At 36.4% G+C, this 26,653-nt stretch overlaps 1 protein-coding gene across 1 annotated transcript in view; it reads left to right on the forward strand.

Moving 5' to 3' along the window:
- The window catches only part of iglon5 (IgLON family member 5), a 198,440-nt gene that overhangs the window by 141,017 nt on the left and 30,770 nt on the right, over positions 1-26,653 (forward strand). Inside the window, exon 2 of the mRNA XM_079894403.1 lies at positions 22,287-22,368. Within this exon, the coding sequence (XP_079750529.1) occupies positions 22,287-22,368 (82 nt within the window). The remainder of the gene's footprint in view (positions 1-22,286; positions 22,369-26,653) is intronic.

A 26,653-nucleotide genomic window follows, 5' to 3' on the forward strand; every position in this document is an offset into this window, starting at 1 on the left:
TGTCAGATGGCAAGTTAATCCGACCTCTCGTAAATCTGTGGAGATATTTCCGATGAAGGAGCAACTGATGTATGACAGAACGGTCACATTAGCTCCTCTGCCTCGAGCAAACACTAAAATAAATCACAACATCGTCTGTTGTTCATTTATTTTTAAACCCTCTCTAACCGCATGGTGCATGCTTGAGGAACTTCTAAAAGCATGCTTGAGTCTCAAGGAACTCATTTGGTTCGCATGAAAATGGAGAATTAAAAAGTAAAAAAGGGCCAAAAATAAAACCGGCTCTCCGCAAAAAAAGGAGAATCCTGCTGAAATATTCAAAATATAAAATATATATTTTAAAAAGTCAGATTATGAGAGTATCAGAGTATATTAAAAAGTCAGAATTTCCAACTTCCTACTTGGAAAAGTGCAACTACTTGTGTGGAAACTCTTATCAGGATGTGTTGAATCATTTGTCCTCCAGACTTTGTTTGCCAGGAGTCATTGAAGACGCTTCATATACAGTAATATTATCAGTTTGCACTGACACTATTGGATGAGAATTGAGCTCTATGATGACATCACTGCTAAAAAACATTCCCACTAATTCAACTGCATGATGCATGATTTTATTTTTTATTTTTTTTTATCACAAATAGTGATATTTTAGTATTATTTAAACACTTTTATACTATCTATTAATATTTTGAGTGAGATTTTCATATTTTTAATTTCAGTTATTTTATTTAAGTTTAAGTTTTAGTGGTTTTGTTCTTTTGTCATTTTTATTCGTTTTTATATATTTCTATTTAGCATTAATTTAATTTGAGATTTACTACTATTTATTCAGCTTATTTTATTCCAGTCGGTTTCCATGACTACATTTCTAACTTCATCTAATATTTATATTTATTTCAGCTAACAACAAATTTTTAATAGTTTCCGTTAGCAATAACATCTCTGATCTTAATGTTTTTGTTTTTTTTTAAACTTCAAAGCAAGAATATAATCATTTCATATCTAATAATATGGCATTAATAATTCAATATTATTAATTCTGAGAGTGTTCACAATGCATCAGAGGGTTAACTTTAAGTATAATCAAAAGTCATTTCAGCTATTTTGTTTAATCTTGCCTTGTTGAATCCTCATTTTAAAAAATGAAATTGGTGAAAATGAAACTACACTGTAAAAAAAAAAAAAAAAATGTTGGTTTAACTTAAAAAAGTAAGTTACCTGGTTGCCTTAAAATGTTGAGTTGATTGAAATTAAAAAATTTAGTTCATGCAATGAAGGAGATTGGTTTAATCAATAGAAACTCAAAATATTATGTAATCTCAACCACCTTAATTATCTAAATTGATCTGACAAAAGATAAAAAGTTGTGATAACAAATAATGAAAATATATATATATATTTACAGTGTATGCTGAATTGAAATGAATTGAGCTGAATAGCGGCACTATTGTCTTCTGTAGAGCCGCTTCATAACTTATGAACTTTACAACATTCACACATTTATTGAGCTGAACTGAATCAACATTGAACCAATTGAGCTGAATAACGACACTATTGTCTGCTTAGATCTTTACATGCTTTACAGCTGAAATTGTATTTGTTTCATAATTGAAAAACTTTGCAACATTAATAATGTTGTTTTCTTGTTTATTTCTAAATTAAACATGCTATTATTATTTCTTTTTTCCTCTTATGAGTGCAATATCACACATGCACTTTAAATGGAACCAGTGGAGCAAATAGAGTTGTGCTTGAGCCCTGTATTTACAGTAGATTTAATAAAAAGAAGTATCTACAGGTATCACTTCAGACAGAAAACAAAACATGCACTGACTGCCAAAGGAAAGTTTAGGCGGGTTTAATGTGCCGTATCAAAATAGAAGTGCTGAAGTACACAAGAAAAAATAACATTCAAACATCCGATATTTTAAGCATAACTGCACCATTATAACTCATTATTATCCTATGGCTTGCTTGAGCAGGCAAATGCAATTATTTGTGTGAATTAACACTTCTCATTTGCATCTTTGTATGAAGTTGACTATTTCTCATTGGACTGCTGATCCAAAATCCTGTTCAGCTCCTATAGAAAATGAATGAAATTTTGTAGACCTGGACTTTAAGCATCAAGCATCCACTAATATTACACATTTCAGACTGATGAAGGATATTAGCATGATATTTCACTGCTTTAGGATTGAAATAAATAATGCATTATTTATCAGCATTTCTTTCTTGTTTGTTTAATTTTTTTTTTTTCTCAAAGTTCTTCAAAAGTTACTTTAAAACTTTATTTTCTGATGGGAGATGATAGTTAGATCCACCACAAACAACACTGTGAAGTTCATGGTTCATGAATCCACGTGTACCAGATGTGGGCCGGATCTGGGCCGACACTATATGTTGCTGTCTGGGTTGTGTGTATCACAAAATCAGCTTGTGTATAACACTGACATTTTATATACAGCATGTATGCATACAGTATGTTTATCTATATGAACATATCAACATTGAATGCTGAATGCTGCAATGCAATCCGCTCCGTTTGATCTTCCGTTTTCAGTGCGACAAATGAGCTGTAAGTAATTACAGATGTGTTTTAAACGTCTTTATAAGCTAATATTGCATTTGACAGCTAAAAAGCCTATTTGACACAAAACTGAATTAAAAATGCATAAAACACAGAGGCACTATTGGAATTAAATAGAGCTGGATGAAAGTGAGCGAATCACGGGAACTCCACAGTTTGAAGTCTTTATGCAAATAAAGTTCAAAGATTTTGTGCTTATATATCTAACACTTGTAAATTCAGCTCATGTGGTTCATGCGTTTGCCTCATCAAACCTTTAATAGATGGGTCTGCAACATATTAATCCAGTTAATCACTGATTGATTAATGAATGAGTCATTTTGCCACACCCACTTTCTGCGAAACCCCGCCTCCAAAGACATTTCAGCCAATCCTGAACACACAAATATTATCCACAGGGCATTTATCTCAGTGATATCTGTCAGGTGTAGTGGCATAATATACTGTAGTGGCCTAAAGTGATGTCCGGAGGGGATATCTGTTTTTAATGACTACAAGTTTCAAATATGAGGGAAGACTAAACTTGGTTAAAGTACTAATCTGATCAAATCAGAAAAAAAAAAAAAAAAAAAAAGGCAAACTACAGCTACTGGCTTCATTTTACTATGCACTGAAAAAAATGATTCGTTGAATTGAATAAAAAAAATTTATCATAAGTGGTTGCATTCAATTGATTTTACCTAAAATGCATTAAGTTGAACTAAAATTTATTAAGTTCAACTTAATGCATTTGTTTAAATTAGGTAAAATCAATTGAATGCAACCACTTACGAAAAAAATTTTGATTAAATTCAACGAATCATTTTTTTTCAGTACAAAAAAACAAACAAAGGTTCTTGTTTCTGCATGTGTTCATAATTTCTTTGTATGACAGCCTGGCCAAAACTGATGTCTGGACAATTTGCCATGTTTCATTCCGTTATTATCACAAATAAAACAGTTGACTCCAAGCACAACTACGCAATATTACAAAATATGAATAATATTTGAATAGAGGGTGAAGATGTTAATATTCTTATAGGCTGGCCATTACTTTTGGTATGTGCTATTTTATTAAAATGATGAAATCTGCCATCCAGAACTAGTTTTGATCAGCAAATATTTTTATATTTCAGTGGTTAGTGTTTTTGCATATGATTAACTTGAATGGATAACAAGCCATGGAGCTTTTGTCAGAGAGCTATAGCCTACGTGAACTTCCAGAGAGACTTTCTCCGTTGATAACAAACGCAACAACAACTCAGCAAAACATTAAAAATAACATATGTAAGTGCATTATCCAATAAAACTCCATGCTTGACAATTGGACATGCTTCCTGTTTATTAGCTCGTCCCTGCCGTGAGCTGTTTTATAATGTGGTACAAAAATCCCCAGTGATGCCGGTGTCATGCACACAATTACACACAATCCATTATCTGTTCTTTGAAACTGGCCATTTGCAAATTGTAGTAGTTGTTGTGTTTCATGAGCAAGTCCCGCCACTCAATGACATCATCACCCGCGGGCACAAACTCTCAGATTCCCGCGCAAATCCGCGGCCAGGCTGCGAGACATTGATCCGTCTCTTGTCCGAAAGACGGAGGCGGTAGGAATTGTGATCTCCCAGATGCCCAGCCACACTAAGCCAGGTTCTGAGAGCAGATTAAATAGCCCTCCATCGATCGCTGCCCTTTAATGCGCCTTCGCCTCAAAAGCAAAAACCAAAAATATGCTATGATGTTGCCTCTCGACGGCGGGTTTATGAGGGCCATTTGGCTGAATGTGTGTGTGGGGCTCATCTGAGAAAGTGCCTCAGCAAACGCAGTCATCGAGGGAAGCGCACACTTGTGTAACTGAGCCCCGTCGCAACGCCAAGTGTTTCGTCTCATCCGAGCAAAACAAAACCGGCAGAAGGCAGACGCAAACAACAACAGCTACAACACAAGTGCGTCGTGTGGAAGACAGCCAGGGATCTCTCGGCGCTCAGACAGGGTTCTGGAGTGGCAGCGCTTGTGTTTGAAGTTTGATGGAGAGAATTATGGTGAAGACCAATGTTGAACGTTCAGGGTTCAAATTAATATTAGCTTCAAGAGCTTTATTCTGCTCTGTATGGTATGATCAGCAGTGAAAAAACAAGCTACTCCTGTGGAATGAAAGTTAAGCACGTGTTTGGAATAGCATACTAGCACACTACTATAGTAGCCTATGTATATTCTGCATGCTACTTGAATGTAATACTGTCTTTCTACTTAGTGAATATCAATTGCAATATTTTTTTTAATGCAATATGTGAAAGCGAAATGTTTTGAATGTTTTAAATGAAAAAAACAAATGAAAAAAACATTTAAAACTATAGTATATGACATGTTTAATTCAATCCGTAACAATCCGGTTATCATCTTTTTTTTTTCTTTTTTTTTTAATACACCTTTGTGTAAAAATATCTTAACCTTGCAGTGTGAATAATAAGTCAAGCAAAAGATTTCAGAAATCACAGTTCTAAGTAAATTTGGTTCATATTTCTCATATATTGGAAATGAAAGGTCCATTCCAGCTCATTGCATTGTGGAATAAATTATTGCACACATTGGGCTCTAATAAAACGGCACATCCTGGTACTTTATGCATACTGAAATGTGCTTAGTATGCACAGTATGCATCCTTTGTACTGCAGAATAGTAGTATGATAGTGCTTGTACTGCAAATGAAAATCATGTCGGATATCACTTCTGGTTTATTCGTCATATCTGGCATGAAAGGTCAAGTCCGGTGCATTGTATTGTGGGATACGGTTTTGCAAGTATTGAGCTCTTTTTTTTAACTGCCCATTTTGACAAAAACTGCACATCCTGGTACTTTATGCATACTGAAAATGTGCTTAGTATGCATCCTATGTACTGCAGAATAAGTAAGAGTAGTACGCTAGTATGCTGTCCTGCGGTTGAAAATGATGTCTGATGTCACTTCCGGTTCTTTCAGCATATTTAAAAATGGAAGGTCAAGTGAAGAGCATTGCCTTGTGGGATGCAGAAATGAGCACTGTTATTTTTATTATTATTGCACATCATTTCATGCATACAGAAAATGTGCTTGGTATGCACAGTATGCATTCTATGTACTGCAGAAATCGTAAGAACTGAAAGATTCATGAAAATCATGTCTGATGTCACTTCCGGTTCATAGGAATGGAAGGTCAAGTGAAGAGCATTGCATTTTGGGATGCATCATTGCACACAGCATGCTCTGAAGTGTCTGTGCAGAAATAGTTAGTGCAGTGTAGTATGTGCAGTGTAGTATGTGCAGTATAGTATGCTATTCTGAACACTCTTTGTTTTTTTAATTCTCTTGCATCTCCTTTTCTCGCCGTCTCTTACCGCAGCCTGACAGCGTCCCGCTGCTGCACGCTTCTCGTTCTCGCCCCTCCCTTCAACCCTGGAGCTCTCTCTCTCTCTCTCTCTCTCTCTCTTTCCTAAGCAGGTGTTGGTTGGTTTCTTTTCCCTGAGGTAACAGGGTTTTGTTCTTAGTGCCAGTGCTGAATTATACTGACAGAGCAGACTCCTGGGTAGCAGCCCTGAACCCCCCCACCCCCCTCGCCCTCCGGTCCTCTCGCGTTCCCCTGTCTCTCCTCCTTAAGGAGCGCTTCTCAGCCGCACGTTGGCCGTGCCAGATGCCCGGAGCTGACGCTTCCACCCACATTCACTCCCCGTGACATGGCATTGCACACACACGCATTCAGAATGAGCGTGACGCGCTGCATCAGTGTCAGGTAGATAATTCTGAAAGAAACTTTCATTTATCAATGTCAAAGAGAAGATGGTAGCAGAAGACCCACTGGGACGCGTACACTGTATATTCGGCCTATTGGGTTGAGATAGGAAGTGATGCGGGGCCTGGGATGTAATGACCAATTTGGTCATTTGCATGTGATGACTTTAAGGTCAATATGAAATCCTAATGGAATTTATTAACAGGTTCCTAAAACTTACTGTGCATGTTTGATAATATTTACCAAATATACCTGTAATTGTTTCTGCATATTTTAAGATTATCATTTTGTTCTAAAAGGACAATAATGATTTAACCTTTTAAGAGCATTTATTGAGCGTTTATAATATTTTAGCATTTTAAATGCTGTTTTAAATTCTTATTGTCCTCGATATTGTGCACTTTATTGCAAAATAATTTGTTTTGTATAGTTTTTTTTTAAAGATGATGAAGAATAGTGATAATGCTTATCAAATTCTACAAGTAAATAACATTAATTAGCTGGTTTATGAGGCATTCGCCATCATTCACTGTGGCTGCATTAGAATTATTAAATACAAAGAAAAGCATAAATTTCACGCAGTGCTAAAAAAGCATCAGGAAGTGAAAAGGAGATAAACAAAATGATTTATAATATTTGCTAACATAAAACAGTAAATAAAAATAAAATAAATGCATTCAATCTGAGTGGTTTTCACTGCTTTATAACATTTCCCACACTTTTAGTCAAGTTTTATCTGACATTTACCTGTAATTGTTTCTGCATATTTTAATTTAGATTATCATCTTGCACAAGCACAGCAATAGATTGAATCCTTTAAGAGCATTTATTATATTTTCAGCATTTAGCCTATTTTAAACAGTGCACACAAAGAAGATTTGTTCATTATACAGTTTTGAAGCCTAAATTCACCATACATTTTACTCTTTAATGTGTTTTGATTTTCTTTTTTAAATGGAACGTGCATTTTATAATGCTTGCCTAAAAACTTGTTTACCATAACATGGAAAAATAAATAAAATGAAAATAATTATTGCATTATCATTCTGAATGGTTGCCACTTCTCTGTAGCATTTCCTACACTTTTAGACAGCAAGTTTTTCCTCCGAATGTTGTCGGGAAAAAAAACAGCAAAGGATTCAATTATTGGGATACATGAGTCATTAATAAGCTCGTTCCATTGTGATACGCCACAGCGCTTGTGCAGCATACAAAAATTAAACAAAAAGGCAAATGAGATCTAAATGCCAGCACGAGTATGAATGTGCATTTGCTCAAAAAATTCAATTTGCAGATGCGTTTTCAGCACTTTGCTTTATCTAATGGTTGGATAAAAGAATCGTATTTCGGTCCGCTCCATTTTTCACGACTTGACATGTTCACTTTACCACGAAACACTGTGTTTGAAGGAGACTCAATCCGTTTTCGACCAATCCGTCAAAATGACCAGGGATGCGTTTGCGCGGTATACCGCGGGGCCTGGTCTCTTGGTGAGAGTGTGTGAGGTTTTCTGCAAGGCTGGAACAGTTTAACTACTGTATTGATCTCAGAGTGCTTTGGGGTTTGGGCTTTTATCCAAGATAGAAAGGGGGTAAAACTGACATGTCTTACGGGACGTGGACCTGTGAGCTGCTTTGACAGATGCAAGGTTCGATGGTAAAGATCTCTGGAGTTTATCGAGCTGATGCGGTCTCTCTGCCTCGTGGTGGAGCTGTATATTGACGGATACGTGGAGAGGGAATTATGACCGGAGAATTGAGCAGTATGCAAGCATTATATGAACAGAAGACGAGTGCGTGACCAAGACATGAACGTTAGGTAACAACAGTGGTCTAATGAGTGTTTTATGAGTCACCGGTGTGTGATCAGTGTTTACTGTGCGGTGGGGTTCATGCACAATATAGCCTAGTAGGCTCTACGTCTAATCAATACAAAACTGTGTGTAAAATGAGGTACAAAACCCTTTAATCTGTTTGCAAACGAAGCCAAATCTGTATCTCATGACACCAGCTAAGTCAATACGCGATGTGAACTAAGTGGAATTAATGATCCGTTTAAACACTCCAACCTCTTTTGCATACTTGAAGTTCCTCTAGATTATTCATTAATTTTTTTTAATTTATTATTATTCAGCATGGATGCATTAAATTGATCAAAAGTGACAGGAAAGTCTCTTATAATCTTACAAAAGATTTCTATTACAAATAAATGCTGGTCTTTTGGACTCAGAATATTGGGGGAAAAAATCTGTGTCACAGTTTACACAAATATATGAAGCAGCTCAACCGTTTACAACATTGATAATGGACTAAAATGTTTCTTGAGCATCAAATCATCATATTAGAGGGATTTCTGAAGGATCATGTGACACTGGAGACTCGAGTAATGATGCTGAAAATTCAGCTTTGATCACAGGAATAAATTACATGGTAAAATATATTCTCATAGAAAAAAATAATAATTTTTAATTGTAATAATATTTTGCAATATTCCTATTTTTATTGTATTTTTGATCCAGGGTTCCCACGGGTCCTTGAAATCCTTGAAAGTTTGTGAATCTGAAAAAAAAAAGTCAAGGCCCTGGAAAGTTTTTGAAAATAAACATACATAGATACAGGTCCTTGAAAGTACTTGAATTTATTTTGTGCAAGAAGTTTTCTGGAAAAAAATCTGTATTATTCCGCTAATGTGTTATTTCACCAACATTTTGTGGCCTATGCATACTAGCTTGCTTGATTTACGTTAGTTACGCACATTTACGCGTTACGTTAAGTGGAAAATAGGCTGGTTACATGAGCCTAAGCTCATTAGACTCATTAAGTCCTTGAATTTTAGGGTATTGGACCTGGAAAGTCATTGAAAGGTCCTTGAATTTGAAGTTAACCAAGGTGTGGGAACCCTGTTGATCAAATAACTACAGCCTTGGTGAGGTATTCAAATGCATTAACCCCTGGTTTCACAGAGAAGGCTTAAGCTAGTCCTAGACTAAAATGCATGTTTGAGCTGTTTTAACTGAAAGCAACTTGCACTGACATATCTCTAAACATGTCAGTGGCATTGTTTTTCCGAGGGCACGTTTATAAAAACTACTAAAATGCCCTAACTGAACTAAGCCCTAATAGCTTAGTCTAAGCCCTGTCTGTGAAACCGGGCCTAAAAATCTATCCGACCCCAAACTTATGAACAGTAGTGTATATAATATTTATTACATTTAATGCCTGCACTATATTTTTGTATCCCGTTGCTTGTTTGTGATATCTTCTTTTTCTAACTTTTTGGACGATTCTTTTGACCTAGCCATATTTCTAACATTTCTAACAACCTAGCCATAACATTCTAACAGACACTCGTTTGTGAACCTAGCCAGTTTAGATAGTTCATGTGTTCTAGCTCAAGCACACCTGGTCCAACTAATGAAGCCCTTGATTAGTTGCATCTGTTTTGCAGATTTGTGCTGTTTTGAGGGATTATATTCAGGAGGTTCAATATTTTTTGAATCAGCAGAAGTCATTAAAAATGGCATTTTCAGTTGAATTTGGGGAAAGCACTTGAAACATTTCTTGTGTTGAGCTATTTCAATTACTTTTGTTTGACTTTCATTGCAAACAGCTGAAAGTCTGTCAATTTTGCCAATAAACCTGATTTGCAATGGGGGTTGAATAATTTCGATTACAACTATGTGTGTGTGTGTGTATATACTGTATATTATAATATAATATAATATTGTGCGTATATAATATATATGCTGAAAAGTAATTTAATGTATGGTCAATAACTGATAAATGGTGCCATTTATCAGTTATTGACCATACATTAAATTATTTTTCTGAAGTGGCCATAATTTGAATATCCAGACTATAAAGCATCATAAAAGTTGTCCGTACACATTTTGTGCTGTATTCCAGGTCCACTGAAGCCATATGATAGCTTAGCGTGAGGAAAAAACCCCACTGTTTTTCACTGCTAATCTTCCGCTTTGCTGTAAATAATGTCCGAATTTTTGTCTGAACTATTTCTGAACCTCAGTTAAAGCAACACCAAAGATTCTTTTGTACCTTAAAATAATGTTCCCAAAATCGTTTCAGTGGTTCATCAAGTCGTAACAGGGTGAACGGCACTTCTGCATTCCCTTTGCGTCCCTATATCTGCTATAAACGCACTATGCAAGTTTGCCAGATCGGGTAGCGGATCTGTAGTTCAAATGAGACATAAGAAACTACAAATTTGACTAGCTTTACGGCAAGCATTACAATGGCCAATAGGTGGAGCAAGGCTCGGGGTGGAGCGTACTCGGCAGGTACATATAAATGGAAGATGCCTAGCAGCTGGGTAGCTTTTGAATTGTCATCATGACGGAGTCTGAAAATAAAAGGAAGGGTATGATGTCGGAGGAGGCGAAGAAAAGAAAATGGGAGCATGATAGAGAAAGAGCTCGAACTAGAGTGAACATTGGACTAAAACAGTGTTACCTGTATCTGCAACTTTTTTCCAATAAAATGCTCAAGATTTTAACCGACAATGCAAATAGCTATTACATGCTAAACTATTAGGCAACGAGTTTTTATTTTTCATCCTTGTGTAAAACCTATCTTGCTATTGCTAGACCGTTTCAAATTTACCGTTTCACACAATAGCAAGCAATGCCATTATTTTGTTTTTCTTCGTTTCTGATGTCGCAATACATCACACTTTCATAAAATCATGCAACATACTCTACCTTGTCTGTGGACATCGTTCATTCCAAAGCCGGTGCTGGATAAACAGCGAGTGTGCGTGCGACAGGGCGCTGCGGTAGGCTAAATTATTTACGACAGCGGTAATGGACAATTCCACTTCCAACCTGTAGGGCGACCGAAGAGGAAAAGTTCCTTAGTGTTGCTTTAAGCAGTCTTGTTGGCATTGGAAGTAACCAGGCCTGCTGGTCTTTTCAGTAAGGAAGTTCAAATCTTCCTCTTTTCTCATGTGAAATACAGAGTGATTCATCTCAAGCTTGAGTAAACGGTGAGCAGGTGGTTGAAGTCAGTGCCGTCGCGCTGGTGTTGATGTGACAGGTGGTTAAAGGGCAGGTGGGAAGCGGCGATCTGAACTCGACGTGTTCGTATGAGGGCTTCACGCAGCCCGGCCAGAGTTAATGGGATCAGACGTGGAAAAACAGGATCTATCTGCCATTTAATGTTTAATCCTCTCCAGCCTCGGGCTCCAGCCATCTGATAATTCTTGGGCTGCCTCTTTTCATCATCAAGGTGTCAGAAGGAAGTGCCTCTGTAAATATTTAATTGGTTGCAGTGTGTCTCCCTCTTCTCTTCTTCATCCACTGCCTCTAGTCAGTCTTTGGTAGTCTTTGGCTGCATGACTCTCCCATGCCATCTCATTGACTAGTGGTCAGCTGTGGTATTACAATCAAGTGGCTGCAGAAATTCTCAAAATATTGAAACTGGTAATTTATGTATAATAAAATGAGATAAATCTTCATTTGTAAATGTATTTATTTTTAAATGCAATTTAAAATTTGCATGTATATAACTATACATATGTATTTGAAAAACATTTCACTGGCTAATGGATAAACAGGCTGGCAAATGAGTTACTTTTTTAAACAAAAAAACAAAACAAAAACATATCGTTATTATTAATGTTAAATCACCGATCCCAACCTTGTGCAACATTATAACTGGCAATCAGTGGAGAAAAAAATATAATAATTTCTCCATACCTTTCCTCCCGAGACTGTTTTCGCAGGTTATTTTCACACATTTATTATTTCCTCCAGATCTTTCACATTCGTGATGGTTTGGCTTTCAAAAGTTTCAGTGTTTATTTGATCATCAAGGGCAGCGAGCAATAGATGTGCAGTACAAAGGCATCGAGGCTCTCCGCCGTCGAACTCCAGCTCGCTTTTGTTAATAACTTTGCGCCAGAAGCAAGTGCAATTACAAACGAGAGCATGTAAAAGTCAAGGGGATACAAATCATGTTTGAATTAATGTCCCACAGGTCTCAGGGAATCAAGCCCCGAAGGCGAGGCGCCGAACGCAGCAAATGATGCATCTGTTTTGGGCCCAGTGAACAGTTAAAGGATGCTGAGGGTGTCTCTAGACATGGGAGAGACGCTTTAGGAAGACGTTTAACTTTGAAGGACAGAGCTAAAGAGAGCTTTGAGTTGTTGGACCAAGAGATGAAATGTAAGTGCTGTTGAATGAATGCCAGAGCTGCAACATGGTGTTAATGATCTGAAGAAAGAGCCGCTACAGTGAAAACTGCTTTTTCATGCTGTTTCGGCTCCTGCGGCTCCACGGTTGTTATAGTGTTGACAGTTTTATCTTGTTTTGGGTTTCAAATTCAGTTTAAATTGTTCATAAATTCTTATTTTGTATAGTAAAAAAATTGCTTTATCAGATCACTTTGCTATCACTATGCAATATGCATGAATTATCTTGTCAATAAATACTTATTTTGCATTTTGTTTCAAAGTCGTAGAAAAAAAAATGGATGGAAAGCGTTCGAGTTCGGTGTAGAGTTCTTCTCCCATACAAACCACAAATCAAATGCCTCGTGATTTTAAACTAGTTTAAAGCCTGATGAAACAGCGCTGATATTCTCGACAACACTGATTCTGAAAACAGCTTTTCAGGCTTTTCAATCCACAAATCACCAACATTTACCATGGATTTACTGTAGTAACGCTAACTGTAACCATGGGATTGTGGCAGAAATGTGGGATATTATTAATATCAAATTTAATTATAATATTAATGTAGACATTAATGGAATATAAATACAGTATTTTTGTTATTATGCTATAGCAGTTTCTGTGCATTTGTATTATACTGAATGTCTTTAGGCTACTTTTTTCCATAACAAATACCATAGAAACAATATAGTTACTTTTTTTTACTATCGTGGTGAGGTGCAATGCATGGTTTTACCTGTGGTTAACATGATCCAAAGACCAAATTTGACCCAATAATAATGAGGATGTTACAATTTTTATATAATGAACATAAATTTACATCTGCATTCAAACTCAAGCTACTGTGAAATGTGCATTTCTAAGAGACATAACATGTAATATTATTGTGTGAGTTGTTTGGCAAGTGTTTGTCATGTTCTGATGATAAAAACCAATGTCTGGTTTCTACAACTTTCACTCATGAGCAAAGATTTGCCTGTAAAACCTGATAGAGTGGCTAATAAGCCAATAAGTGGTCCTCTGCCGCCCTCTACTGGTTATAGTTATAGTATACTTATTTATGTTTAAATAAAAGTGTTTGTTTGCCACCAAGTGGTTTAGTTTTATAAATGGGGACAATCTTTGAAGGATGAACAAATAATGTTTTTGGTCATCACATAAAAAATTTGATAGCATTCAGAGCTTTGAAGTGCTGGAAAAAGTGTGAAGTGAGTTGAACGTGATTCTTGAATTTCACTCTCAGAAGGTTATACGAACCCTGAAATGAATAGTGTAAAAACATTTGACCGTTTCTGCCACAATCCCATGGTTACAGTACAATACAGCACCAGTGAGATATCTAACAAAATTAGTCGCAACGGCAGGAAAAAATGTCGCAAAATGCAACCAATTAGTCGCAGTCTGGAGCCCAGATGATGAACTGTCCGATGCTATATATTTTCTCACTGATTGGCTAATAGATACGGAAAAACATTTGGCAAATGCAAATGCATTTTTAAAATGCAATTTAAAAGTTGCATTTAAAAATAGTAATTATTGTTACATTTAACTATATTTTAAAACATTAAATTAACACTTTTATATTATAACTATTATGTACATTTACTCAGGATCAATGCAGAAATGTTGTCCTGTATGGGCCACTTCTAACGCCATCATAAACTGCTCTCTCGGCCTCTGTTGACACTTCCAAAAACCGCATCAAGGAGCAACTTTGATTCATGTGTTTTTTATGTCAGAGTGACTGCCACTCTCTGAGGCACTTTTACTTTGTTCTGACTCTGTCACAGCTGTTTCACATGCTGTCTTTGGTCCGTAGGGATCTAGATTGAGTTGTGACAGATTTGAGATGGTGAAACTGTGATGTTGTAGATCCTAAAGCACATCCATGATTGTTCCTGCAGCCCTTTTGCCCATGCATTATGGTTATCTGGCTATCTAGAGTGTTTTTACATTGTATTGCACATTTACATGTACATTTAGCAGACGCTTTTATCCAAAGCGACTTACATTGCATTTCAAGGTACACATTAACGCTCTTATCAAAATCACGGCATTAGGGATGTCTTGATCAAGTCTTTTGTGCCCCCAATCCGATACGAGTCATTAAATATGGAGTGTCTGCCGATATTGAGTCCCGATCCAATACTTGTATTTTCCTAGTGCTTGGTGCACACTTCAAGTACATTAAAATCTAGATCAGGTCGGGTCATCCCTACATGGCATGTATTATTCACTCAGTACTGTACGTTTGCACAGATTTCTTAAGGGAATAGTTCTTCACCCATATGTCTTTGGCAATCGTAGATCTCAGACCAGATATTAAACTAATGAGATTTTAACATCATTAAAAAAAAAAAAGAAAAAAAAGAAGTATTATTTACATGCCCTGTCTGTTTTGTTTTATTATCAGGTGCATTTCTCACTGCCCCCAAATTTTATTTTACTCTTGTAAGCAAACCCGGTGCATCATTTAATTTCAGCTGGGTACACCCTGGGAAAAGACCGATGTGGTTTTCACAACAGAGCGAAAATAGAATGGAGCACTTCATAATCAAGCGTATTTGTGCATACGGCATGGGAGTGTTGACCCAGCTAGAGATATAACACACCGAGCTGGGGGAGCAGAACCGGCCAGGTATTAAAATCTGAGGTGCCAATTGAGCTGTGAAGATAAGAATTGAAAAGGGAATTGGGAATAACCCCCTCTGTTTCTATACCCATTCCCATAATGCACTGGGACTTTACCTTGTGCATGCATCATCCGCTTGATGCAAAGTATTACAAGAAATGGAAATGAGTAAAATGAGGTGATTTTTAAACTGATGCTTTAAGTTTAAAGGGGTCATGAACTGCAAATAATATTTAATTTTAAAATTATGTCTGAGGTCCACCTATAATGTTATCAAAATTTTGACATATAAAAACATCATTTTATATCCTTTTTTGACCCTTTCTGTGAAACACACTAGGTTCGGACAGATATTTAGAAATGATGTTCGGGTTCAGGTTGAGCTCAGCTAGCCTAAACTTTGATGGATGGATTATGTAAAGATCCCATGTTGCAGTTTAGTAGCCTATACAGTTTTTGAGGAAATTGGTAAGAGTGATTTTCATTTCAATAAGCTGCATTTGTGTTACGTTAATGTTACTTCGCTGGGGACACTCGTGTTGATTTGATTTTCATTAAGAGACCTAGGTTCACAGAACCTCTTGTGTGAATTTTTTGGATTTAGTTCTGTTATCTCACTGCGCAATGTGACGTCGGAGTGACGTCTTTTCTATGTAATTTTTGGATGTCCAATTTCAGTCCACTGAAGGTTTTTTTTTTGTAACACCAGGCAATGTCTACCACACATCTAATGTTGACGTCCGTGGGACCTCTGTGTAAGGGTTATTAAAGTCCAAATGTGGTCGTTTGTGGATGTCTTTTCAACATCAAATTTAGATCAATTTTAGACGTTGTTTTTATTCTACTATAACTGTAGTCCCATGTTTCAAAAGGGTGGAGGATATGTTTTCTGTACCATGTATTTACATTTACGCATTTGGCAGAAGCTTTTATCCAAAGTGACTTATATTGTATTACATTTACATTCATATCAGTTCTTGCTTTCTCTGGGAATCAAACCCATGGCATTGCATGCGCCAACGCTCTACTGTTTGAGCTACAGCATCACACCTTAGTGTGCATCTCCAGTTATCACCTGATGCTGAGACAATCAAATGGAGTTTTTGGAAAACGATCTTAAATAATTATAAATAATCTGTATTCATATGTATTAATCATGTTGATAACAACAATGTTGATATTTGTAAATAAAAAAAATGACATATTAATCATGTAAATTTCCTGCACCTGTCATAGACGTCCAAATGATGTCCAAAAAAGTTCAAAGGTCCAATGTTGAACGTCAATTTGACGTCCAAGTTGGGTCATGGTTGGACGTCCAAATAGTGGACCTAGTTTGGACATCGAATAGATGTCCAGAATTGATCATGGAACGGACCCTTAATATATACATGATCTGCTCGTCTATCCGACGTCCAGTGTTTAGTGGGATGTTAATTTAATTTCAGTTGGCTATATGATTGGGACTCTGGTGCGTGCCTGTGTTAACGTGCGCTTGTTGCCCCGTATGCGCTCATCTGCTGACATTTCCGAATGCCTTAATCAAATAAAATTTTTAAAATAAAAAAGTTGCTTAATAAAAGCAGGCTTTCCACACAAACAAACGTGTGTCAGTATGAGAAAATGTTTTCTTATTTTAACTGTGTCGGGCTCGAGTCGGGCTCGGACATAAATATCTTAATGTCTGTCGGGCTCGGGTCGGGTTCGGTTACTGCTCTGTCGGACACGGGCCGGGCTCGGACAGAAAAATCTAAAAAAGTACAAATCTAAAAAACAAAAAACTCTAAAACACACATAGGTTTTGATAGGTGTGACACATTCAAGACTTGAAAGTAAACGCCCACTGCTATGATTGGGTAACAGTTTTGCATATTAAAATGTACAGTAACAGACAAAGCAATAGCGACAAAAACACAGTTACTCACACTTGTGTGTTGTGACATTACTGTTGGATCAAATATAGTTGGCACTGCCTTCTCTCTGACCATGTCTCTGTGGTTTTGTTGCTGGAGGAATCCTGTGTTTGCTTCTGTCTCATATTTACTGCTACATGACATGCACAAATCAGGTGTTGATCTTCACCTATAGAGGTGGACTTTCTATGATGCAATAATGTGGCAAAAATCCGAAACGAGTTGTTTTCTGAGCTTGCTTTCAATAAAAGCTGTTTTTTTTTTTACAAACAAGGAAGTTTTGAGATCTGGAACTTACAAAATATTTGTATTGTACATTAACCTTTTATATGTCAAAAGATCAAGGAAAACTGGCCTCTTTAATGCTTGATTCATTGAACTGTGCTGTTATTTGTCAGGATGTCTAGAAGGTTGTTTCATACATCAAGAACAAAGCGCATGAGTAGAAGGAACCTTGGCTTTTCAGAGAGTAGGAGGAAAATGCGTCCTGCATCCTGACTGCCCTGAAGTGCATAGCAACTACATTTGCTTTAAAGCCAGAGAATTTCAGGGATGTTCACAATGCAATACTTGCATGCTGATAACATCATACTGCACAGCGTATGTGCATTGCCTGCTGTTTATAAAAAAAAAAATACAGTGGAAAACATAGTGTGCTACATTGTTGACCTCATTGAGTTAACTGCCTTATTTTAGTTGTCCTGTCATCTTGGAAATAAAAAAAAGCTTGCTTATTTTGCTCAAGATAAGGATTTATTAATAAGTCCACATGCCATGCAAACAAGAAACTATGCAACAGATCGAGAGCTGTCGATGGTTTCGGGAAATACTGACACGTTGAATGCTGATAATGACGAAACTTACGACCATAGTGGTTAACAATGTTTTCGGGAAACGCACCTCTGTTTAGTTCCTGTCCCCTCTTTCTGAAAAGCACACTGTGCTCTGATTGGTCGGCTGGAGCAGTGTGTTGTGATTGGTCGAGTGTGTTTGTGAAATGTCCCGCCCCTTACCATAACCGCCAGTTTCAACACACTACTAACTAACTCAACCAGGCCCCGCCCCTTTATTCTGCGTATTAATTATTTAAATGAGGAATATTGTGACGTGTTTGTTCCCGGAAGAAACTCAAGACTACAATGGAGGCGTTTCAGGGAGTTCAGAAACACTGATATAGAGAATAACTGGAGCTTTGCAGAGGTTTTTCTTGCTCAAACAGCAACATTACACACTAAAGAAAGATGAACATGGAAAAAAGCATCATAACGACCCCTTTAAAAATGCTGCTGACTAATTCATCACTCTGGAAGTGGAATAGCAGTGTACATTAGTGTGTAGAATCTTTATTTATTTATTTATTTTCATTTATAAGCAGCCAGAGATATTATCTTTGATTAATCTTGTTTACATTAATGCAATGCAAAGTGTGTCTTGAGCCCAAAATCTCCATCAGCATTCGTCTTTGCTGGTATTTTATGTTTACTCGATTGGCAAAGGAGGATTTAGAAAAGCAATTTAAAATTTGCATTTAAAATTGTTTCATTGTTGCAATTAACTTTATCTTTATATATTAATTTAAAAAAAAAAATGTTTATAACTGTCTGTGTCTGTTTAAAAAGCACTGTACATTTACATTTTTTAAGTTCAGTTCTTTGAATAAATTGATAATTGATTAATTTACTTTTTTTAAGTGCCACTCCTAGGCTGTTTGAAATAGCATACTCATATACTTCTCAGTATATAGTACATGCATAGATGTCTATATGCATAGACATAGTGCAATACATAACTCATGCAATACACTTAACTTAACCCTCCATTTCTAATGTGATGTATAAAATGCAAGAATTAACCACCATTTTTAACTCTAACAGATAAAGTGGGTATTAAAGCATCTTGCGAATGCAGAAATCAATTCTAGCTCATATATGCATACACACATGCACAGACTTGCGCTTTCTTTAAAAAGAATGATTAATAATGAAAATAATGAAAGATGATTAAGCAATTACTCTGATTTAAATCAGTCTGTGCCCTTGTGCGCCGCAAGTCGAGAAAACTTAATTTAGCAATGTCATTGCTGGTCACTTCAGCGGATAATGCAAAGCAGCTTTATGCAATTTGTGTACGATACCACGACGTGCATGACAATGCAGCCACGCTTCTTTTCATTACTCTGAGCAATTTGGGGCGCCTCCGCCGTGGCTCCCTCTCAAATTAAAAAAAGCCCAGCGTTTGGCCATCACATGCCGTTCTGCTTAAAATCCACCGTCTCCTTTTGTCTTCCTCTCTCTTACTCTCTCCTACTCTCTCCAATCACACTTGGCAAGCTGTCGGTTCACTGGCTTCGCATGCACGTTAAACACCAAGACCTTCCGGGTGCTTCTTAACTCTTGACTGCACTTGTCTCGTATATTAAACCTCGAAGGCAGGATGACCAAATATTGTCCGGCAGATATGAAGGACAGTGGCTGTTATGATGAGGATTATGAGCAGAGCTGGAAGACGCTGGAGCCATATTCGATGGAGCCACGCCGGGAGAGAGAGGCCTCTGTCCCGATAGCACGCTAATCTCTATTTGCAGAGGAAATTGGAACGTATTTTGCACACTGAATAGATAAGAACAAGAATGGCGTTTGAAAACTAAAAAGGAATTTGACGTTGTTTTTGCCACCTGCAAACAGCCCGAGCAAATTCACATTTCCTCTGATGTCCTGCTCGGTTCGCATCACAGTATGATTTCTGTGTGTAGTCTTATTTGTGCATATGAAAACTCTTGTGTTTGTGCACGAGTGTGTGTATGTGTATGTGTATGTGTATGTTCCCATTGTCTACCAAATGCATACAAATGCAAACACTTATGATAGATAATTTCTCATTTACCATAAATAAACTCGCACTTGTGAGATATAAAGACACCCTGTGAGATATAAAGTTACAGCTATGGGAAATAGACACACTTGTGAGATGTAGCTGACACATACCATGATAAATCACCTGAAATTTTGCTTATATCGTCACATAAGTATGGAAGCTTGTTTCCGCCACAGCATAAAACAATTAATAAATATAATTCTGACTTTTTATCTCGCAATTATGATTTTTTCTCGCAATTGTAAGTTTATATCTCACAATTCTGACTTTATAACTTGCAATTGCAAGTTTACAGTACAGGTATGTCTCACAACACCGAATTTCGAGTTTATATCTCACAATTCTGGAAAAAAAAGTCAGAATTGTGAGATAAAAAGTCGCAATTGCTTTTCTTTTTATTCAGTGGCTGAAACAAGCTTCCATGCATAAGTGTTGCTATTTTCTTTAAAAAATCGATAATTGAAATAAAGCTGAAAGAATATACGAAGTTCCTAAACGTAAGTTAGGGAGGAGTGAACCCATCTAATCTTTCAATCAACAGCCAGATTATATAAGCAGCCGCTTACTTCTCTGTAGCATCCGCTGTTCCAGCATCCCTCCACCTCCGCAGCTCCACCTTCAAATCATATCCTACATTTAGCCATTGTGCGGGGTATATCAGAGCTCGAGTTGAAGCTGCTTCATCGAGCCCTTCATCAGTGGACAGCAAGCCAAATAAGTTTAACCTAATATGTAACACACTTTGCTGTGATAAATCTTCTAATTAGTTTTTGTTTACATTTTTGATTTTAATCTGTCTTACTAAGGAGGGACTTTTATTTTGACGGGTATTGTAGTGTACGGAGCGATACGGGGAATGAAAGGGAGAGCACGCAGTTCATCAGAGTTGTTTTGCAGCTATAAAATTTGCAGCTTTGTTAAGTACCTCCCGAAAAGGCATAAGGTCTGTATTTGTTTACTGTTTTGTGTAATTCGCTGTATGTTAATGTTAATGATAGAGTTTTTTGGACTAGTCGTTAATGTGCACTTCTTGTACTTTGTTTGTTCAGCTCTTACAGTGATTTTTGTAGTGAAAACGGACTCAATAAACTTCATAAACATCAGTAAAGTTTTGGCCATCATTTGGGCGGGGTCCGCTACATAATATCTTAAAGATTGTATGGGCAAACAAACTTGTTATATGTTAGATTAAAAACTTAAAGGTGCTCTAAGTGATGTTGGGTGACGTCACTTCTTGTTGATGTTCGAAGTATTGTCAAACAAAACGGAGGCTAGCTCGACCCTCCCTCCTCCTCATCCGCACACTAACCCCCCAAACCCCACCCCCAAATCATTCTTGTCGGTAATTGGCTGGAACACAGTTTGTTATGTTTCGTGGTCCAGGCTGGGCCAGTTTGTTTTTGTTGCCGTTTGTGGAGCCTGGACTGTCTACAGAGACCACGTTTTTTTACAGTGTGTTCAGGGGACAGGCAGCTAGCAGATAGTGAGGAGATGTTTGCTGTGTGTGACAAAAAATGTTTTGGCCTAAAAAACGTGTAACTTTGCTTAGAGCACCTTTAAGTTAGAAATTCTGCCTTGGCAACTAACTGAAATAAAAGAAGTTGATGTTCTAAAATTACTAAAACTAACGCTGAAGAGAAATGGTGACAAAAGCACAACAAAATGACTAAAAATAAAAATTTGAATGAAAACTGAAAAAATATCAAAAATAGAAGCATTTGGCAGGAATAGTAGCACACTATTCTCTATTTGCCGAGGAAATTGAAGCGTATTTTGCAAAACCTCAATAGATAAGAACAGGAATGTCATTTGAAAACTAAAAAGGATTTGGTGCCACCTGCTAACAGCCCGAGCAAATTCACATTTCCTCTGATGTCCTGCTCGGTTCGCATCCCCGTGTGATTTCTGTGTGTAGTCTTATTTGTGCATATGAAAACGCACGTGTATGTGTTTGTACACAAGTGACAGCGAGTGTGTGTGAGTGTGTGTGTACGTTCCCATTGCAGCGGCGGTCCCTTCATTTCACGCTCCGCCGCTTGTGTGCGGATCCTCTTCCCCGGGCTCATTATCAGGTCTGTTCGACGAGAGCACACGGGCCACAACCCAATCATTATTCAAGCCCGCTGACGGTCAGCGCCGACGGCTCCATGCTGTCGTTTTGCGCTCTTATTATTCTCTCCTCACAAATAACTAAGCAAAACCACAAAAACAAATCCTGCCTGATCAGGATCAATGAGGTACTCAGTACCCGCCATGCCGCCCGGGGACTCAGGATCGAGTGGACCTTCTGCTGTCGAATAACTGCTGTTTGCTCACTGTCTCTCCTCTGGTTTCTTTGGCAGGACCCACCGGTGCTCAGGCGGCCGAGTTCGGACACTTGCCCGACAACATTACCGTGCTGGAGGGAGAAAGCGTCATTTTGAGGTGACTTCACAACACACCTGCATCCTTGTGTGTTAAATGGTTTAAAAACACTTTCTACACTGTAAAGTCTGAACAAAAAAAATCTGTTAAATTTACGGTAAAAAACTGCCAGCTGTGGTTGCCAGAAATTTACCGTAAAAAAATACGATAGCAAAATTTTTGATTAAATTTGCAGTAATAAACCGTATTTAATTATCTGATATAATGTTAATTTACTGACCTATTGAAGTATTAATATCTGTTTTGTACCATAGTTATACACTGACAACCATAAATCACATGAAATAAAACTCATCACAAGCAGCTCTTACACAAGAAAGTTAATACTAATATATAGAAGCTGCACAGTGTCATTCACACACACACATTAAACACCATCATGGTAACACACATGAAATTTAAAAAATGCAATAAACATTAATTTAATAACATTAAATGTAACATAAAACCCTAATGTCATAACTGATTAGAAAAAACTAAGAAAACTATGAAGAAACAGTTATTTCAACAAAAATACATCAAATGTGAAGTGTCACGCAGGGAATTGTGGGAATGTCAATTTATGGTTTTTCACTGTAAAATATACAATGACTTGTTCTTTTTCACTTCCAAAAACTGTAACTTTAACGGTATTTTACAGTATCATAGTTGTTTACCGTATATAGTAAGGAAACTTTCTGTTTAACCAATTAACAGTTTTTCACTGTAGCAATTTTACAGTCTTTGACCGTTAAAATCATAATAATTTTATAGGGCTGCATGATTAATTGAAATAAAATCAAAACTGATGTGATTATCAAAGCGCAAATGTTGTTAAAGGGATATTTCACCCAAAAATGTTAATTCTGCCATAATTTATTCACCCTCATGTTGTTCCAAACCTGTAGGCCTATGAGTTTCTTTCTTCTGCTGAACACAAAGGAAGATATTTTGAAGAATGTCAGTAATCAGACTCATTGACTGTAGCCATTGACTTCCATATAGTGTTTTTTTTTTTGTTTTTTTTCTTCTACTAAGTCAATTAGGTCCATCAAATGTCCGGTTAACCACATTCTTCAAAATATCTTCCTTTGTGTTCAGCAGAAGACAGAAACTCATACAGGTTTGAAAGAACTTGAGGACGAGTAAATGATTTTCTTTTTTTCTTTTTTAAGTGAACTATTCCTTTAAATCAATCGCTTATCACATGCATTTGATGGTTTTCATGTGAACACGTGTGTTTTCACGCAAAACAAGGCTTTCCTCCATTGACCGCCAGTCATTTTTACCAGGTTTGTACTAATGTAGTAAGACAGTAAGACCAAACTCAATAAACACCTTATTAATGATGCATACAGGCAAGCAGAAGAACCCATAATATAAATGCTACACACAGTTTCTCTGTTAGCGTTTTCCCATAGTAAACCATTATAAAGAAAACGCTAAACCATTTAGCGAGTTGGATTCATATTCTGAGCTCATCTGTTCAACTGTATATAGTATGCATCATCAATAAGGTTATACAGAATTTGGTCTTTTAATTTGACTGTTTTATCACATAAAGGCCCAATATATATATATATATATATATACACTCTCAGAAAAAAAAGGTACAAAAGCTGTCACTGGGACAGTACCCTTCAAAAGGGTTCTAATATGTAAACTTTTGGTACCAATATGTACCTTTGAGGGACTTATATGCACTCTTTAGGTACAAAGGTGTGGTACCGCCACAGTGACAGCTTTTGTACCTTTTTTTCTGAGAGTATATATATATATATATATATATATATATATATATATATATATATATACAGTATGTTCATGTTGCCCAGCTCTACAGGTTTTAACATACTCACCTCCCGGAAGGGTGCATTTTTAACACTTTAATTTCACTCTCTCTAGTTTTGTTGTTAGTCAGGTTCCAGGCATAAATGACTTGGTTTCAGTCTATCAGCCAGCAATTGAACTCCTGAACCTGCTGTCAGGGGTTCATATTCTCAAAAGCACCATATTATCATTCCACACAACTACACTGGGAATGGGAATTGATGTGATATCACAGTTTGATACGCTGAAAGAAAGTTAAAGCTGACATGAATGTGAGTGATATTTAAGCCTTAAATGTGTCACGATTTTTCCATTTAAAGAGCAGAGCAAAGCAGTGACATCTAGAGGTGAACTGTGGTTACTGCATGTGGCCGGACCAATGGCATTACAGTGTGTGGTCTGATTCAAGAGTGGTGAAGTGCAGTTGTCAGTTATTAATGGCATTTTGTTTATATGGCGTCTTCAGCGTTGCTTCCCACATCTGCCTCTAGAACACTGGTGATATTTCATGCAAATAATTGACCAAGCTCAGAATTGCATTTTTTGTGTTATTTACAAATGCCAGCAGGCAAAGGATAAGATTATGAGCACTGAACTGAATGTGTTTTGACAGACTTTATTCCAGACTCTGAGCGGCAGTGTTTGTAATTTCAGAACTGTCAGTCATATCACTGTCAGTTTTTGCCAGTTTGTTATATAAAGAAGCTTTCGGACTTCTCAGGACTAAAATACTTGAATGCAAAGCTTTAATGTCCAATAAACAATCTGGTGATTTGGTGCAAATGGTGCTGATGATGCCCTCATAGATTCCCAGTGTCCAGACGGGACCCAGAACGACGTGTTTAGAGCTTTTTGACCAATGAACATTGATCTTTGCACCACTGAAATCAATGTATTTACAGACCCCATTGAAGCCGGTCGTGCATTTACTGACTTCAGCGGATATATTCAGTTAGAGAACACATGAAGTCTCTGAATGAGTTGTGGAAGAGTGCTGTGATATTATACAATTTTTCACAATGTTTTTTGAAAGGGATCTAGAATGATATTTAACCCTCTGTTGCATGCATTATGGGGAAAAACTTAGATTTTTATGGTAAAGAAAATCTGATTGAGTTTTAATGCATAAGAAAAGCTATATTTGAATTGAGAGGACTTTAAAAAAAAAAAAGTAGTAAATGCTGAAAATAATTAATATGGATAAATGGGTAATTTAAAAAAAGAAAAAAATATAAATAAAAAACTTGATAGGCAATATTTATTTAAAAATGATAATTTAGGAGAGAGTGCTGTGTGATATATTTGACACTTTTTCAATAAATTATTCAAACCTAAATGATGTTCAACCATCTGTTGCCTGCATTATTATTATTTTTTAAAATGGTTTAAAAATGTTTGATTCCATTTTCATGCATAAGAAATGCAATATTTGAATGAGGAGAACTTTTTAAAAAAAGTAAAGTAATACTGAAAAAAAAAATTGGATACATTTTTAATTTGTTTACTATGGATAAACTGCAATATTCTTCAACAAACATATTAATTTAAGAGAGAGCGCTGTGTGATATTTTACACATTTTTAAAAAAATTAATTATTTAAAAGTATCTAGAATGATATTTAACCCATGAATGTCAGAATATGTTTGATTCAGTTTTCATGCATAAGAAATTTTATTTTGGGGAATTGGGAGGACTATTTTAATGTAAAGTAAATACTGACCAATAATTAATATGGATAAATGGATCATTTAAAAATCTAAATAATTATATATATATATATATATATATATATATATATATATATATATATATATATATATATATATATATATATATATATATATTATTAAAAATCTAAATAATTTAAAAAAAAAATCTAAATAAAAACATGATAACTGCAATATTCTTGAACAAACATATTAATTTAGGAGAGTGTGTTGTGTGATATTTTTTACTTTTTGCACTAAATTGTTTAAAAGTAGAATGAAATGTAACACTCTTGCATGAATTATGAAAAAAAAAATGTTTGATTTACTTTTTAAAGTTATATTTGGGAACTGGGATGACTTTCAGTAAAGAAATGCCGAAAAATAATTAACATGGATAAATGGATAATTAATTTTCTTTTTAAAATGTAAATAAAAACACACAACTGCTATATTCTCTATAGTGGCTGAATCCGTATCCGTTCCACTCCCACACAATGCTGCTTCAAGCCTACACACATATTCCTCATGACAAATACTTCATATGACTAAATGCTTTTAAAATGGGGTTTACTCACTAACAAATGTGAATCATATTCTGGATGAAGGAATAAAGCTTTAGTGAGGGCTCAAATGCATCCTCCGCATGGAGAACAGAGCCAGATAAAGACTTTTCACTGCCAGTGTGACAAAGAAAAGCTTTCTGTTGGTTTATTCGAAACCCTCCCTTCAATATTAACCATTTTATTGCCATCTTATGTGCTCGCAAA

This window comes from Squalius cephalus (assembly GCF_949319135.1).
Source record: "Squalius cephalus genome assembly, chromosome: 15".
NCBI lineage: Eukaryota > Metazoa > Chordata > Actinopteri > Cypriniformes > Leuciscidae > Squalius > Squalius cephalus.